A 17,849-nucleotide genomic window follows, 5' to 3' on the forward strand; every position below is an offset into this window, starting at 1 on the left:
CATCTGCATTGTAAATTAAAGAGTTTTTCTTTCGTTTTCCTTTGGAAGGGGGCCAGCTCTCTTACACAGGCTGTTGGGTAGCAACGAAAATGTTTATAATGCCAGCCATCTATAAGTAGCCAACTCTATCTTATATCTCTTTAGCCTGCAACCAAATGAGAGGAAATAAAGGGAACTGAAAAAGAAGAAAATGCTAACAGTTCTTTGGGACACATAGTTTAAAGCGCATTTTATGAAAGGACATCTAGTAGAGGAGACTCCTACCTTGAAGTAAGAGTATATTTTGGGAGGATGAAGAAAGTGAACTATTTTGTTGGGCACCATTACTTGGCTAAGTGATTTACATACCTTACTCACCCAGTCCACAGACAATCCTAAAAAAAGGTTTTAATCCCTTCATTTTCAGTTGAGGAAAGGGGGATCTAAGTAATGAAGAGATCAGTTTAAGAAAATCATGGGCCAGGCCAGGGCCCTTGAAGTTTAACCCCCCTGCTCCTAACTCTTCTCTCTGTCAGGGGAACTGCTTCTGTGAGGACCCTGAGGACCTTCCCCTCTTCAGCAAGACTTATTTTAGAGAGCAGAAACTCTGTTTAAGGCCCCATTCTCCCTAAACTGGCTCTAAGATTGGAGTGAGGGGAAGGTTTTTTATTTATTTTCACAGAGATGTTTCAATCCACAGTCAACCAACAGTGAGTTTCAGAATATAATTCAACATTTAGTCTCTAGGCAGTGACTTACACATTGTGTCTCCAAGTCGGGAAGGGCCCTGCTGGGTGAACCAGGCCCAGGGGCCCTGAATCTCTTGCTCAATAGGTATGTCATAATAATATAGCAACTATTATTTTATGATCATGATTTAATTTTTATTATGTGCCAGACACTGTGACAAATATCCCAAGTACTACCTCATTTAATCCAACCAATAACCCTATAAGAAGGGTATTATTTATGGATAATGTGGCAGGGATGTTTCTCTGGACCTTCATACCCTTTGTCCCTCATCATCCTTTTCTCTGTTCAGGTGGCCTTAGAGTATAAGAAATGCACAAAATCCTGCTTCGAGAAGTGAACTGTATTAGAGAGAGATGGATTTGTTTGTCTTCTAGGAGTTCCACTATGGAGAATGGCCAGACTCTGGTGAGATGTGGGCAAGAAAAAAAAAGATGGAGATAGACCAAGGGAGAGATGTTTATAGATGTGGGAGCGGGTATAGGTGGGGATGGGGGAGAGACTTGGCAGAAACTGAAAGTGACCAAAAAAAAGAGTGAAGAAATGCCTGTCACCATCCTCTCAGATCTGAGATCTCAGATATTTGTGATGCGCTGCAAGTAAGAACTTCCTTCTGGTGGAGGATTGAGATTGCCTATTATTGCCATGATATAACAGCAGGGTAAATCCATTTCACAGGGAAGGAAGCTGAGATTTAGGAAGTTTAAAAACTTATCCAAAGTCACAGTCCTAGGTAAGTGGCAGGATCCAGGTTTATCTGACTCCATGCTTCTGTATTCCTGACATAAATAGCAAGACTAGATCTAGAATGAATGCGCTATGGGTGATTATACAGAATAGAATTTTAAAATAGAAACAAATTCATAAGTAATTTAAAATATTGTGTTTTATATTCATCTTAGAGGCTATTAATAATTGTTATTTTAGCCAAATCCAGGATGCCAGTGTATGATCCAGAAAATTTGTGCAACTGAAGTAGCAGATATTTATAGCTATAAGCTATGGATTGTTATACTTCTAATAAAAGTTGCTGAATTTTTCATAGGTTATAACCATTTGACCTTTTTTCTAAGGTTACAGTGTGTTTAATAGTTCTTGAATGAAAATATTCCTTGGCTCCAACCTAAACATGAAAAAGCAGTAAAAAATTCAAAAGCCTATTGACTTGTATCAGTGGGGAAACTGCAACAAAAGTGAGGATGCACAACTGAGATCAAACAGGAACCTTCAACAGTAGATTTCACAGAATATTTTTTCAGGCCATTTGTGAAGCAGTCTTTCCTTTAAATTGATAGGGAAAATATAAGATGTAAACATCTTCATGTATCTCAGCCTTTTCAGATATATCGTGAACCAAAATCCAGAGGTAAAAACAATTAATATCTAAATTTTGGGGGGATTATAAAATTTGGATTGGAAGGAAAAAGAAGCCCTAGGTGCAAACCCATATAAAGGTGTAAAGATTTATTAGGATATATATGGAATGCTCTAAATCATGAATAAGGAACTAGTTTAGATAATTTACCAAAAAAAAAAAAGACAGAAGTATAAGATAGGAGGGTTCCAAAATCAAAGGGAGAGTCTCAGAAAAGGGTGATGTAGAGTCTGTGTTCATGGAGATTCACAAAATGGACAACACTATTACTGCCTGAATTCTTGAAAATTAAACAAAATTATCCTTTCATATCTTTTCTTGTCTTAACGCCTCTTTAGGTTTATCTTTCACAGGGAATATTACCACAAAATACAACTACAAATAATATGTCTAAGAGCCTAGGCTCTGATGGTAGTTTCAATTAAAAGCATGACGATTGGCCTCTATTAGGCCTGGGCCAACCGGCAATCTTAGGATATTTCTAAGTTCATTCACTCCCCGAGGTAATCATCTCACATCTCCTCTTTTTTCCTCACACCTTCAAACTTTCTCCCCCATTGTCATTTCCAACTGAAGACAGAAAAGAACTTTGACAAGCTCCTACCAACACACACCTGGGTCTGTGCACACAGGCTCTGCCTTCCGTCTTGTTTTGATGAGTCAACTGTGAGTCTGTGCTACTAAAACAGACATCTCCATTTGCATATTATCAATGATGTTGTTTCAGTATCACCTACACTAACATTTCTCCCTTTCCTGGAGCACTCCCATCAGTCAACAAACATATTGTAATATTAACTATCATCCTCTTCCAACTCTCCTCCTTTACAAGAGAATCAAATTTAAAAATCTCATTGTCTTCACTTTCTTTGTTTGCCCTTTCCTTTGAACCCACTCCAAGCAACATTTTCTCCCAACTATTCTACCCAAACAAAACAAAACAAAAACAAACAAAAAAACACCTCTAGACAAGGTCCCCAATAAAACTGTTGCCTAATCCAGTGGACTTCTTAACCTTCACTTTATTTGAATTATCACCTAGATTTGACCCCAGTCTCCTTTTCAGAAATAATTCTCTCTCTTGGCTTCCAGAAAAACATTCTACTCCCATCTCAGTTTCTCTCTGTGGCTTCCTTTGCTGGTTCTTTCTCTTCTACCCAACCTCTAATCAGATCACCCCATGTCTTTCCCCCCACTTTTCTTCTCTCTCCAAACTCACTCTCTGGTTAATAACCTGATATCATGGATTTATATACCATACTCCTGATGAAGACTCCCAAATTTCTATCTCCAGTCTGGACCTTTCCCTGAACAATAGGTTAGCATTATCAAAATGCCTACCTGACATCTCTACTTGGACAGCTAACAGGCATCTCAAGCATAATAGAACTATTCATCTTCCCTTCTAAATCAGTTCCTCTGCATCAGTCCCGTCTCAGGAAGTGTCTTCTTTATTCTTTACTTTCTTTCAGCAAAAATCCTTGGAGTTGTTCTTGACATGTCTTCCTCTCATAGCCCACATCCAACTCAACAGCAAATCTCATTGACTAAATATTATGGGGTTTATTAAAGGAATTGGCTTATGTGACTGTGGGGATTGGCAAGACTGAATTCCACAGGGCAGACCACAAGTTGGAAACTCCAATGAAGATTTCAATGAATTCCTCGGGAGAACTGACTGGCTGAAATGGAGATATAAATTCTTCATTCCTACTGTTGAAATTATCAGTTCTCCTTTTAAAACCTTCAACTGATTGGATGAAACTCTTCTCACTGCTCCAGGTAACCTTCTTTGTTGACTACAGATGTAATCAACCATAGATGCAATCAACTGCCTGATAGTTTAAATCCATGAAATATACTCACAGAAACAATCAGGTCAGTGCTTGTTTGACCAAAGAACTGGACACTGTCACCTGGCCAAGTTTACAAATGAGCTTAGCCATCATAGTCCATCCCTTGTCTACTTGGAACCCATTCACATCTCCTTAAAATATACTTAATCTCTAAATAAAACCAATAACAGCCAACCTTTCCCCTAATCTGATCCAACTATCCTGTGTACAACAGGAAATGCACTAGCTTTTCCCCATAAGAGTGGTTAATAGTCACTCTTAAACTTTACATCCTAAAACTAAATATCATGACATAAAGTCAGTAAAATTTATGTGATAAGGTGATAAGATATGGAATAAAAAAAGTATTTGCTTCATGTACATATACAAACATATTCATAACAAAACAAGGAAGAAATATTCCTAACAATTTGAGTTCTTATTTCTGCAGCTGATTGCATGAACATAGTTGATAGTTATAACTACTATCTTCTACTACCCATTCCAAATTCCCTTTAACCTGAGCAAGCACCTTATCTGGTCTTGGTTCCTTACTTGATGGGATGACCCAATCCTTCATTCCTGAGAAGTCTGGGGCATTAATTCTTCTGCCTGGGTTGAGTTGTTATAGTGTTCCATTGACTTCTAATCACAGGCTTGGTGTGCTAAGAGATGTTCTAGGGAATTCCTGTGTTCCAGGCAACCTCTTCTTTATGTCCATTGTGTGGCAATTGTCCTCATTTCCCTGTGATAATAAGGTTCAATCACTCCAGCAAGTTTAATAATTCCTTTCTTTGGCTGTTGATTCAGAGGCATGAGGAACCCAAAGTGGTCAGGTAGAAGCTGAATAGAACCATTGTTGTGTCTCATGGTGGAAGCACTCCTCCTTTTAGTACTGATATTTGTGGACCAGTAGAGCTTAAGGTCAGAGGGTCAGGAAACAAAGTTTTTTCTAATGGATCGCTAGGGGTAAAAGGGAATGATGCCACTCCCATTTTTACCCCTTGGTTTCTGGAACTGTGAACATTGGCATGATGATTTGAAGCTGTATATACACCAGAAAAACATGTTCTTAAATCTAATCCATTCCTGTGGGTGTGAACCCAGTATAAATAGGACCTTTTTTGATGAGGTTACTTCAGTCAAAGTGTGTGTGGTCTAGCCTAATCAGGATAGGTCTATATCCTATTAATAGAGTCCAATATAAACTGAATGATTTCAGTCATGACAGAGAAAGAGAAGCCACAGGCAGAAAGAATCTGAAATAGAACCCAGAAGGGAAGGAAGAAACCAGGAGACACCACCATGTGTCTTGCCATGTAACAAGCTCAGGACCAAAAATCACTGGCAGCCAGCCCCAGAAGGTCGCTCTTTGGGAAGAGAGCACCACCTTAAGGACAACTTTATTTGGATTTTCTCTTAGCTTCAAAACCATAAGCTAATAAATTTCCATTGTTTAAGTCATCCCATTTCATGGTATCTGCTTGAGCAGCCTAGGAAACTAAAATACTTGGCTATGGGAAAAGAACACATAAAATGGATGCCGATTTTGAGCATATACAGTCTGCTAGAGAACATTGCCCCACACCACTGGATGCAGAGAAATTTCACTGAGGTGGAAGGCCCCTAAATTTGTGTTGGATTTATCTCCCACCCTCTGAAGCAAATACCTTTCCAATGCAGGAGTTCCTACTTCTTGCTCCCTAGTTTCAATCTGCAGAATGTTATGAATATAATGGACAAGTGTTATGTCTTGTGGAAGGGAAAGGCAATCAAGGTCTTGCAGACTACATTAAGACATAGAGCTTGGGAGTTGTTATATCCCTGAGGTAGGGCAGTGAAGCTGGCCTCACCAGCTTAAAGAAAACTGTTTCCGGTAATCTTTACTAACAGGTATTGAGAAAACATTTTTTCCAGCATAATAGCTGTATATCAGGTACAAGGGGATATGGTGATCTACTGAAACAACGATACCACATCTGGAACAGAACAGCAGCTGCAATTGAAACAACCACTTGGTTAAGTTTCCAATAATCCATTGTTACCCTTCAAGAACCATCTGTTTTCTACACAGGTCAAATAGGAAAGTTGAATGGGAATGTATTATAGAGGTATCAAGTCTGTGACTACAGTTAGATATTTGCTCACCAGACCTAGAATCCTTCTGCTTATACAGATCAAGTAAGAACTGTCTATCTATTTTACTTCTAGGAGTCCCAAGATCAACTAATCAACACCATAGGTCTCTGCAAGTCAGACTATTCTAAGTACTACCTTGACTCTACTATCCATTATCATAGCCCCACCAACTTTGTCTTTGGCGATTAAGTGCTGCCACTTGGTTCCTGCCAAACTGGAATCTCATCATCCCCATTATTTTTAAGGATTCAACTTCAGTAACGGCAGTTACCACAGTAATCTCTGACCTACAGTAAAAAGCAATCACAGAGCTCTTCAAGGATAATGGAGCTGCTCTCAAAAATGTATTCTTCACAGTCCCGGTGAAAGTTATATCCTCTGGACATTACTGGAATGGGTAAGCAGGTCTTACACAATAAATCCACTCTAACATTCCAGTCTTTCTAAGCCTTTGGATTCCCTCATCTATATTATACCAGGGCAATTCTGGCATTTGACCTCTTTTGGATCCATACTTCATTCAGCTGACCACCCAAACAAACTGTTGGATCCCTTTCTAATCCCTTGAGCTACAACACTGAATCAAGAATCTCTGCTTTGTGGTCCATGTTAAATTGAGCCTGATACAAATTTATCTTCCTTCTACCATTATCCCACACCCTTAATATCCATTCCCACACATAGTTTCCTAATTTATATCTATATGAATTGCAAAACTCATGCAGTTGTTTTAGAGTGTAGCACATCACATAATAGGTCACATTTTATACCTCATCTTTTGGATCCTGCTGGGACTTCAGTCCAGTTATATGTCTGGAAAGAAAGAGGGGTTGTGTGGGTGGATCAGGAGAAGAATTAGAAGTGCTTTGCAAGCCAACTACCTCAGGGCATTCCATTGCAATTTTATCTGGTGAGACAATATTAATCTCTTCAGAGGGAGGTATGAGAGCTATTTCCTCAGGGAACAGTTACAGGTTTGACAAGCACAGAAGGATTAACCTGTACAGATGGAGGCAATATGGCCGATTCTTTAGAGTAGGTTATTAAAAGTTTATCTGGACAGAAGACTCAGTAGAATTTAGGGTTTCATAGTTCCCACAATTGTCATTATCAGCACATTTGTCTCCATTCCAATTTTCAGGATCCCATTCTTTCCACCATCAATGTCCTCATTTTAACAGCAAGTACCATGCAAGTTGGAAATTCAATTTATTTTGTAATTCAGCCACTCACACAATGAGACTCTGGATATGGCATTGAGACATTTCCAATCTTCAACTACACAAAATAAAAAACTTTCATGTCCTTCATGTAGCACTTGGCCTGGGAACTTGAAGCACTGAGCTCATCCTTTAACAAACGTATCAGCCATATTGAGGAGCAACCAGCAACACCATTATAGCTTTTAGTCTACAAATCTCTGTTAAGGTATCAATCACACTGTCAGCCAGAGCCTTTCCTCTTATAAGCATTTAAGCAATATCTGATGGTGATATTTTTCATATTTGTATTGCCAATTTATGGCATGGACTATCAGCACCATATTGATTTTTGGAAATAGAGTCATTAGTGGCTTTTATTATAATCATATTAGAGAACTAAATTCCAAAAACCCCAGAACCAGTTCAGAAATCTCACCCGTAAGATTCTGTTTCTCAAAACCACTCTTGAGGGGTTCACCTCTCACATAGGTGTTGGGTGTCCACCTCTCACATAGGAGGTTCCAGTTTCAGTTCCTGGTGCCTCCTAAAGAAGACAAGCTGATGCAATAAGCTGACAAACAAGCAGACACAATAAGCGGACACAATGAGCAGGAATCAAATGTGGCTCAAGTGGTTGGGCACCCACTACACACATGGGAGGTTCCGAGTTTGCTTCCCAAGTACCTACTAAAGAAGATGAGCACAATGAGCAGGCATAATGAGCAGACACAATGTGCAGACAATGAGCAGAGACAATATGCAGATAGACCAGGGATTCATCTCAGTTGTGGGGTTCTCCAGGGAAATGGTACTGACAGGATATGTGTATATGTGCATGTGCGCATGTAAGTATTATGAGATTTATTGTAGGAATTGGCTCACATGACAGGGATTGACAGCTGTGAATTCTGAAGGGCAGGCTGCAAGTTGGGAACTACAATGAAGGTTATGATTAATTCCCCAGGAAAAGTTGGCTGGCTGAATTAGGGATAGAAATTCTTCTTTTTCAATATTGAAATCTTCAGTTCTCCCTTTAAGGCCTTCAACTGATTGGGCGAATTTCTCTAATCACTGAAGGCTATGTCCTTTGTTAATTGTAGATGTAATCAGCTACAGATGCAATCAACTGATGAATAATTTAAACCCATGACATAATCTCACAGTAAGAATCAGGCCAGTGCTTCCTTGACTAAACAACTGGACATCATAACCTAGTCAAGCTGACCCATGAACATAACCATCACAAAAACCAAGGCCGTTACCATGGCCTACATGGAAGCATACATATATGTTGTACAAACCACCTACATGCACACCCCTGTGACCTCTTTAATTTGTATATTTCAAGATGAAATGCATTTTGGCTTCCAAATTAATTAGTGTAATCAACCTAATGCAAGACCCTCTCTCACTCATGTACCTATAGCACCCTTTATTCCTCTACTTTTCATTTACTGCATCATATTAAAATCATCTCTTGCATATTCTATACTACTTGAAGGTGGGAACCATGTTTTAGTCATACCAGTATTCCTAGGATCTGGTCCCTGCCGGCCCATTAGAGATGATAAATAGATGTTAAAATGAGAGCCTGCACTGTGTAATATTACAAGAAAGGACACTGGAGCCTGAAGCCTGGCACTGCCACTTTGTGAGCTCAGACAAGTTACTTAACTTCTCTGGGTCTGTTTCCTCCTCTGCAGAATGAAGATAATAATAATAGTTACTTCCTAGAATTGTTATGAGAATTAAATGAGTTGGATTTAGACATGTAAGATGCTCATAACAGTGTGCCTTATATTTAGTAGTGCTTAATAAATGCTAGCTTTCATTAAACTGGAAGATTAGGTGGCCCTTTCATGTCTACAAACTAATTAATCCAAAGCAAACTTAATCATCTTTAGATCAGTCATCTACTTAAGAGATGGGAAGTACTGGCCTGTTTGACACCATTCACCTCTCCTGCAAATTTACAGTGACCTTCTGATCTTTTTCAACTCAATCCCCAGGCAGCCACTACATGTTGAATTGTGTTCACTTAGGTCATGAAAAATCATTTGTCACCTTTGTTTTCATTTCTAGCTCTCAGCAACAGATTTCAAACAAACTTGGACTAAGACAAACTAGTAGGGGTCTGGGCTAAAATAGGAAGTCAGATAGAAGATCTGAGGCAGTTATCCCAACCATTCAAGCTTCAAACCATCTTGGTTTACCTGGCAATTTCAGACCAAGGTGCCATTTAAACCTCATTCACCCTGCTGACTAATAAGTCCTCCACCTGGCCTTTTCTCACATCCTTACCTTATGGAACTGTGGAGGGTATATTCGAGCAGCCCCATGGTTCAACAGTAGCTGGTAGCAGATCTCGGGCTGGGCAGCAGGTCGTACAGAGGTGACCTTCAGCACGTACTGGATAGCAGCACAGCCATTGATGTCCATGAGGTTCGCTTCGGCGCCAGCTTCCAGCATCATGTGCATGAGCACATGGTCACAGTTCCAGGCTGCCTTGTGGAGGGGAGATTTAAAGTCATCATCCCGGGCATTGACCTCAGCTTTGTAGTCAAGCAGCATGCGGCAGATGAGGTGGTGATCCCTGCTGTACTCCTGTTCTTTAAAGCGGAGAGCCCAGTAGGTTGCAATAGCCAGTGGGGTCTCCATGTGGGCATTCACACTGTCCACAATGGCCCCGTGCTCCACGTAGAAGGCCACCAGCTCCGGGAGGCCAAAGTGGGCAGCCGTGTGCAAGGGCGTCTCCTCATCTTGGTTGTTGGTCTTCATGTTCACGTTGGCCCCTGTAGTGGGAAAGTGAAGGAAATGATTACTTAAGCATATTTAGCCATTAATCCCAAGCCCTCATTAAGCAAGGGCTTCTCTGGCTGCTTCTCTTTTAACCCATTGTGGGAATAGTCTAAATTTGAAAGTGGGAAACTGGCTTGAAGTTGAAATGTTTCCATAACACAGATAAGAAGTGCGGGCTTAGGAACACTGGGCCCTGACTAGACAGAACACTGTCTGGTCAGCATGAAAACTGTTTGCGTGAGGAGGCATTTGAAATTTGTATGGCCTGTTCCCTACTACTGTAGATGTTGCACCTGTTCCCCATTATTGCAGATGTTGCAGTTCTGATAGTGAACAGCTGCATGGTAGTTTTTAATAAATACGATGTGGAAACTAGAGTGAGCCTCTCAGTTCCAGAAGCTGTGAGTCCTCTGGTCCCATCTTTATTTCCATTCTTGTGCCTTTCTTTCTGTCCTTTTATTTCTTAAGTTCTGCGTCGCCTTCTTTTCAAGCCAACCTATTGCTGAGCTGGTCTCAGCAACTCATGACTTCCATACATTTTCCTTTTTTCCCAAGTTCCACTTCTGGTCCTCATGGAAACCATTCCTTTGAAACAACAGTGCCATCTCCTGGCTAACCAGCAAATGTATCCAGGAGGAAAGAACAAAGGATTTCTGCCAGAAAGAAGGATCTCTAATGAGTTTTAGTTCTGTGGTCAAGTGGATTTGTAAATAGAAATGGTTCTTATAACTAAATAGCTTTTGTCAATAAAATAACAAATATCGTTTAAAATACAGATTACATCTCAATCCCTGAAACTCATACAAGTAGTTTTCGAAATCATCAATTGTTTTCATGGTTTCACAAAATGATATTTTCTTCTCTTTCAAAGCAGGGAAACCTAAAAGTTTGGTCTGAACAAACTCTAGTGGTATGGAAATTGCCCAGTTCTCTGGCTGAAATTAAATACTAGGCTCTGTTAGGGCTGTGTTAGTCTATAGGATTTCCTTGGAACATAGACAAAGAAAAAGAAAAACAAAACAAAAACCTTGACCACCAAACTAGCTTAAAGGTCATAGATTGTATTGAAAAGGGTAGAAATACCATTCAATGAAGAAAAATGATTGAAATATTGCAACAGGTTTGATTTGCAAATGACAAAGGATGTAGCAAGCACAAATTTTTAGTGTTTTGAAAGCACCATTAATCTTTGGCCCAGCGGTTAGGGCATCCGTCTACCATATGGGAGGTCCGCGGTTCAAACCCCGGGCCTCCTTGACCCGTGTGGAGCTGGCCATGCGCAGTGCTGATGCGCGCAAGGAGTGCCCTGCCACGCAGGGGTGTCCCCCGCGTGGGGGAGCCCCACGCGCAAGGAGTGCGCCCGTGAGGAAAGCCGCCCAGCATGAAAAGAAAGTGCAGCCTGCCCAGGAATGGCGCCGCCCACACTTCCTGTGCCGCTGACGACAACAGAAGCGGACAAAGAAACAAAAGCAGACAAAGAAACAAGACGCAACAAATAGACACCAAGAACAGACAACCAGGGGAAGGGGGGAAATTAAATAAATAAATAAATCTTTAAAAAAAAAAAAAAAAAAAAAAAGAATATTTAGCCTGACCCAGTTATTTAACCTACCAAGAACCTGAAGCAACTTTTCCTTTTTCTGACAAGGAATGCTAAGTATTAGAATGGCCAAGTTGAGAAGCTGGAATTTTCCTCCTGACTAACTTAGTGGGATGAACCAAATGACCCCCAAAGGGCAGACTCTATAATCATAAAATCACTTCTACTAGAAATTCTTATAGCTAGATTGAGTATAAATCTGAAAGAGAAACTACTATTGTTGTTAAAATATTATGCCAACAGCTGTTTATTAAGCATTCGCCATGTGCAACATTCTGAGCTAAATATTTTCCTTATATTCTCTCACTGAATCTTCCCAGCAACATTTTCCAGTATGTGCAGTTTTTATCCTAATTTTACAGATGAAGAAATTTGTACTGAGAGAGGTAATCTACTAAACAGTGGAACTGAGGTTTGAAAGTGGACATTCCTTGCTTCAAAACCTCTTAACACTGTTTCATTCTACCTTATTATTATCTTCTGTAGGAAAAATTTCCTGTAATTTGCTCTCTTGTTGTATATTAGAACTTGAAAGTAAATGAGAAATCTCTTTACATTTTGTTAATTTAAAAAATCTGTTCTCCATGTCTCGGTGCCTTTATGTTCTTATTTATGACTTCCCCTGATCAAACGGAATATTTTGAGAAAGGCAATATTCCACCCCCCACCCTCCAAGTGAGGTTTCCAAGAGCACATGACTCTGTAAACTCTGAGAATGTCTGTACTCCAAACTTGCAGAAAGTGGAATTATAACCAAAGCTTGTCTTTGAGGGAGCCCTCTGTGTTCATCAGTATTCTGCCCTGAAGGAGTTCTGGGTCAGGTCTCCTTTCAGGTCAGACTTTCTTTGCTCTGGAGTGAAATGGAATGAATAAGAACTTCTTCCCAGAAGCCAGACACAGGGTAGCTTCAGACATTGGAGAATTTCCAGTAAGGAAGGGAATCAAAGGGTCAGGATGAAAATTTTACAGGCTGACTTGGAACAAAACGCATCTTTTATCTTTTAACGAACTTGGACATTTGCAATTGATCCTTGATCTCTTGGTAGAACTAGATATGCTACGTACTTTCCTTTTCTCAGCAGGAAACCTTTGTTTTCTCCATTAGCGTTGTGTCTTCAATGTAACTTTTCCAAGTGGTATAAAAAATAGGATAATTTGACTACTTTTTGAGGCTATAGATTTTGTGATTTATTCAAGAAATAGACAACATAAACATAAATTCTTGAGACTTGAAAAAGAATTACTGTAATGTGTAAATAAAGCATGTGAAAATAAAGCATGCATTATATGCTATATTAAACAACATATATCCAGCTTAAAAAGTAAATGTAGGTGATGCCATCATCAAGGTGATGTAAGAAATCCCCTGAAAAAAAGCCCCACAGAGATTCAGCAAATATAAGGACACATTCCACTTGCTTAGAACTCTGGAGCATGATAGAGACTAGAGGACTCCACAAATGCTGAATTTAAGAAAGAGAAAATTATCAAGTAGGAAACGCTTACTTTGGACCAGTCAGTCCTCTTCCCCTCTCCCTCACATGGTTCCAGGCAAAGATGGGGAGTTCTCCAGAGGCAATAGCCAAGCTTCCTCCCACCAAGGACACAGATTATGGGGGAACTCACAGACATTTTCAGGCACAGAGACCCAAGTCTGCAGAGACCCAGGACAGAACAAAAGTAGCTGAGGAATGCTGCACACAAAAGAGAAAAATTGCGGCAGAATGCCAGCAGCTAACTGCTGCACTCAATTAATCTAGTTACTGTCAGTGGGGCTCCCTAAACACAAAACAGACTTTTCTGAAGTGCCCCACCTTTCTGGATTGACCCCATCTGGCTCCACAGGCAGGCTTATGGGGAAGAAATCAGTAAAAACCTCACAGAGAGGGAAAAAAAGGAGGGGTTTTAAAAACTGAACTGCTGTAAGATTGGAGGGCCCCAGAACTGAAAAGTGAAAGAAAAATGGGCCATCGAGTGAAGGAGTGAATTTAAACAAATCATAGGAGCTGGGGAGAAAGTTCTATGTAAAATCAAACAGAATAGATCAAGATTTCCAGAGAAGGAACAGAGAAAAGGAACCTTTCTCCTGGATGTGAAACAATGACATAAAAAGTGTAATGCTAAAAATTATACTGTATATCCAAGGCAAGAATCAGATGAATAAGAGCTGAGAAAATCTAATCAGTTAAACTCAATTCTAAAAATCCAGAATAAGTTGGACCAAGAATCAAAGAAGAGCCTTAACACAAAAGACAATTGATAATAAAGCCCTAGACAAAAGGGAGAAAGAGACCCTTTAGAGTTAACTGATCAAGATAATCAGATGCCTAGACATCAGCAAAAAATTACAAACCACAGTAAGAAACAGGAAAATATGGTTCAGTCAAGGAACAAACTGAAACTTCGGAGGAGACACAGAATTTGGTACAACTAATCAAAGAAGTTCAAACAGATCTCCTAAATCAGTTCAAGGGATGAAGGAAAATATGTATAAAGAGATGAAGGATATTAAGAAGACAATGTGTGGGCATAAAGAAGAATTTGAAAGTATAAAAGGAAACCTAACAAAATTATGGGGATGAAAGGCACAATAGTGGAGATTAAAATACACTGGAGACATATAACGGTAGATTTGAACAGGCAGAAGAAAAGGTCACCAAAGTAGAAGACAGGTCAATTGAAATCATACAGCCAGAAGCACAGATAGAGAAAAGAATGGAAAAAAATAAACAGTGTCTAAAAGGTGTGAGTGACAGCATGAAGTGCACAGACATATATGCCATATGTGTCCTGAATGAGCAGAGAAGGAAAAAGGGGCAGAAACAATTTTTGAGTAAATAATGGCCAAAAATTTCCCAAACTACTATGAAAGACATAAATATATATGTCCAAGAAGCACATCATACTCCAAACAGTACAAATCCTAGTATATCTACACCAAGACACATATTAATTAGAATGTCAAAGATAAGGAGAATTTTGAAAGCAGCAAGAGAAAACCTATTTATCACATACAAAGGATCCTTAATAAGACTAAGTGCCAATTTCTCATCAGAAACCACGGTGGTGAGAAGGCAGTGGTATGATATATTTAAGGAACTAAAACAGAAAAAATACCAGCTAAAAATTCTTTATCTGAAAAAATTGTCCTTCAAAAATGAGAGTTTAAAAGATTCACAAATAAACAGAAACTGAGAGAGTTTATCAAAGAAAGGTCTGTCTACCAGAATTACTACAAGGAGTTCTGCAGGTTGAAAGGAAAAGTGGGAGAGAGTGACTTGGAGTAGTGTGAAGAAATAAAGATTCAGAGAATAGGTATACTATTGAAGCTAAGTTGCTATCTTTTCAAATTAGTAGGCTACAGACCTAGGTTTTGCAATATAAACCCTAGTATAACGACAAAGAAAGCATTTCTAAAATATACAGAAACAGAAATGAGAAAGGAATCGGTCAGATACATTAAAAAATATCACTTACACAGAAATAAGAGACAAAAAAAGACATGACATATAAAATCCAATAGACAAAATGGCTTAAATAAGTATTGCCTTTATTGTAATAAAGCTGAATGCAAACGGATTAAACTCCCTAGTCAAGAAACACAGATTGGCAGAATGAATGAAAAAAGCATGCTCCAACTGTATGTTGTTTACAAGAGACTCACCTTAGACCCAAAGTCACATATAGGTTGAAAGTGAAAAGCTGGAAAAAGATATTCCATGCAAATAGTAACCAAAGGTGGCCTACTAAATCAGACAAAACAGACTTTAATTCAAAAGCTCTTTTAAGAGACAAAGAAGGACACCATATATTAATAAAAAAGGAAGTCCATCAAGAAGAAATAACAATCATAAATATTTGTACACCTAACCATGGTACCCCAACGTACATGAGGGAAACACTGGCAAGACACAAGGGAGGCATAGACACCTCCACAATAATTTTTGGAGACTTCAGTATACCACTTTCATCAATAGATGGGTAGATCTAGACAGGAGATAAATAATGAAACAGATAACTTGAATAATATGATACATGAACATATCATGTTATATAACAGACATATATAAAAATTGCACCCCAAAACAGCAGGATATGCATTCTTCTCAAATGCTCATTTATCATTTTCCAGGATAGAACACATGTTGGGTCACAAAACTAGTCTCAATAAGTTTTAAAAGATTGAAATTATACAAAGCATTTTCTCTGACCATAAAGGAATGAAGCTGGAAATCAACAACAGGTGAAGATCTAAAATATCCACAAATATATGGGAGTTAAATAACACACTCTTAAACAATCAGTAGGTGTCCTGGTTTGTATTTGGTGGATCCCAGAAAATTGTATGTTCTTAAGCTAATCCACCCCTTTGCTTGCAAATATAATGTAGATGGGGCCTTTTGATTAGATTCCATTAAGGGGCATTTAATTAGATCACTTTTGCTTGGATTGCTTTAGGGTCTTTGATTGGAGTGCATCAGTTAGGGATGACCTATGTTGGGTCTTCACCCTCTTGTTAGGGTCTTATAGAAACTGAAAACTGGAAGCCAACTCAACGGGAAAAAAATCTTCTGCAACTATATATCTTACAAGGGTTTGACTTCCATGTTATATAAAGAGATAATACAATGACAAAATGACAAGCAACCCAATTAAAAAATGGTCAAAGACTTAAATAGACATTTTTCCAAAGAGAAAATACAAATGACCAAAAGAACATGAAAAGACATTCCACATCATTAGCTATTAGGGAAATGAAGATCAAAATTACAATGAGATATCATTTCATACCATAGAGAATGGCCATTATTTTAAAAATAACAGAAAAATACAAGTGTTGGAGAGGATGTGGAGAAATAGAAACACTCAGTCATTGCTGGTGCGAATGTAAAATGGTGGAGCCGCCATGGGAAAACAGTTTAACGGTTCCTCAGGAAGCTAAATACAAAATTACCATATGATCTGTCAATCCCCCTACTAGGTACAATAATCAGAATAATGGAAAACAGGGACTTGAACAGATATTTGCACACTGTTGTTCATAGCAGCATTATTCACAATTGCCAAAAGATGGAAACAGCCCAAATGTCCATTAACCAATGAATGGATAAATAAAATGTGGTATATTCATATGATGGAATATTATTCAGCTATAAGAAGAAGTGAAGTCCTGATGCATGTGAAAAAATGGATGAACCTTGAGGACATTCTGCTAAGTGAAATAAGCCAGACACACACGAAAAAACAAATTTTGTATTTTATCACTGATATGAACTAATTATAAAATGCAAGCTCATAGAGCTAGATTCTGGAATATATATTACCAGAGTATAGATTGGGGGTAGAAAATAGGGAGCTGATACTTAATTTGTACAGAATTTCTATTGGGATTGATTGTAAAGATTTGGAAATGGATGTTGGTGATAGTAGGACATTATTGTGACTGTAATTAACAGCACTGAATTATATATGTAAATGTGGTTAAAAGGGAAAATTTTAGGTCACATATGTTACTATAATCAAAATTGAAAGGTTAAACACAGGACTGTATAACACAGTGAACCCTATTATAGACAATGGACATAGTTAATAGTAGTATAAAATGTTCTTTATGAATTATAACAAATGTACAACATTTACGGTGTTAATATTAGGGTGGTATGTGGGGAAAATATATGTAATGTAAACAAAGGAGGTTATTTAATATAATTCTTTTAATAATCTTTCATTGGATGTTACAAAGAAAACTACTGTTTAAAAAATAGTACAATAATTAAAAAGTGCTAGCATCCTCTCTCACCCCATCACTCAAGAAGCTAAAAGGAAAAAAGGCCAAGGGGAAAACAGTGGACCCAAGCATGCTGTCGAGAAGAAACAGGAGACCAAAAAGGTGGTAAAACTCCTACATGAGAAAAGACCCACAAATTTTGGCATTGGAAAGGATATCCAGCCCCAAAGGGACCTTACCCACTTTGCCAAATGGCCCCCTACATTGGGCTGCAGTGGCAAAGGGCCTTCTTTTACAAGTGGCTGAAAGTGGCCCTGCCATCAATGAGTTCATGCAGGCCTTGGAAGAGAGGCTTGGAAGAGAGTCTAGAAATGAGGATTATATCTGTAAAAGTAACTAAGTGTAAAAAGAGTGGTGAAAATAAAATATAACAGATAAAATC

At 38.7% G+C, this 17,849-nt stretch overlaps 1 protein-coding gene across 1 annotated transcript in view; it reads right to left on the reverse strand.

Moving 5' to 3' along the window:
- Positions 1 to 17,849, reverse strand: part of ASB4 (ankyrin repeat and SOCS box containing 4) — a 77,467-nt gene that overhangs the window by 12,353 nt on the left and 47,265 nt on the right. The window contains exon 3 of the mRNA XM_004470731.2: positions 9,582 to 10,072. Within this exon, the coding sequence (XP_004470788.2) occupies positions 9,582 to 10,072 (491 nt within the window). The remainder of the gene's footprint in view (positions 1 to 9,581; positions 10,073 to 17,849) is intronic.

Source organism: Dasypus novemcinctus, chromosome 5 (assembly GCF_030445035.2).
Source record: "Dasypus novemcinctus isolate mDasNov1 chromosome 5, mDasNov1.1.hap2, whole genome shotgun sequence".
Lineage (NCBI taxonomy): Eukaryota > Metazoa > Chordata > Mammalia > Cingulata > Dasypodidae > Dasypus > Dasypus novemcinctus.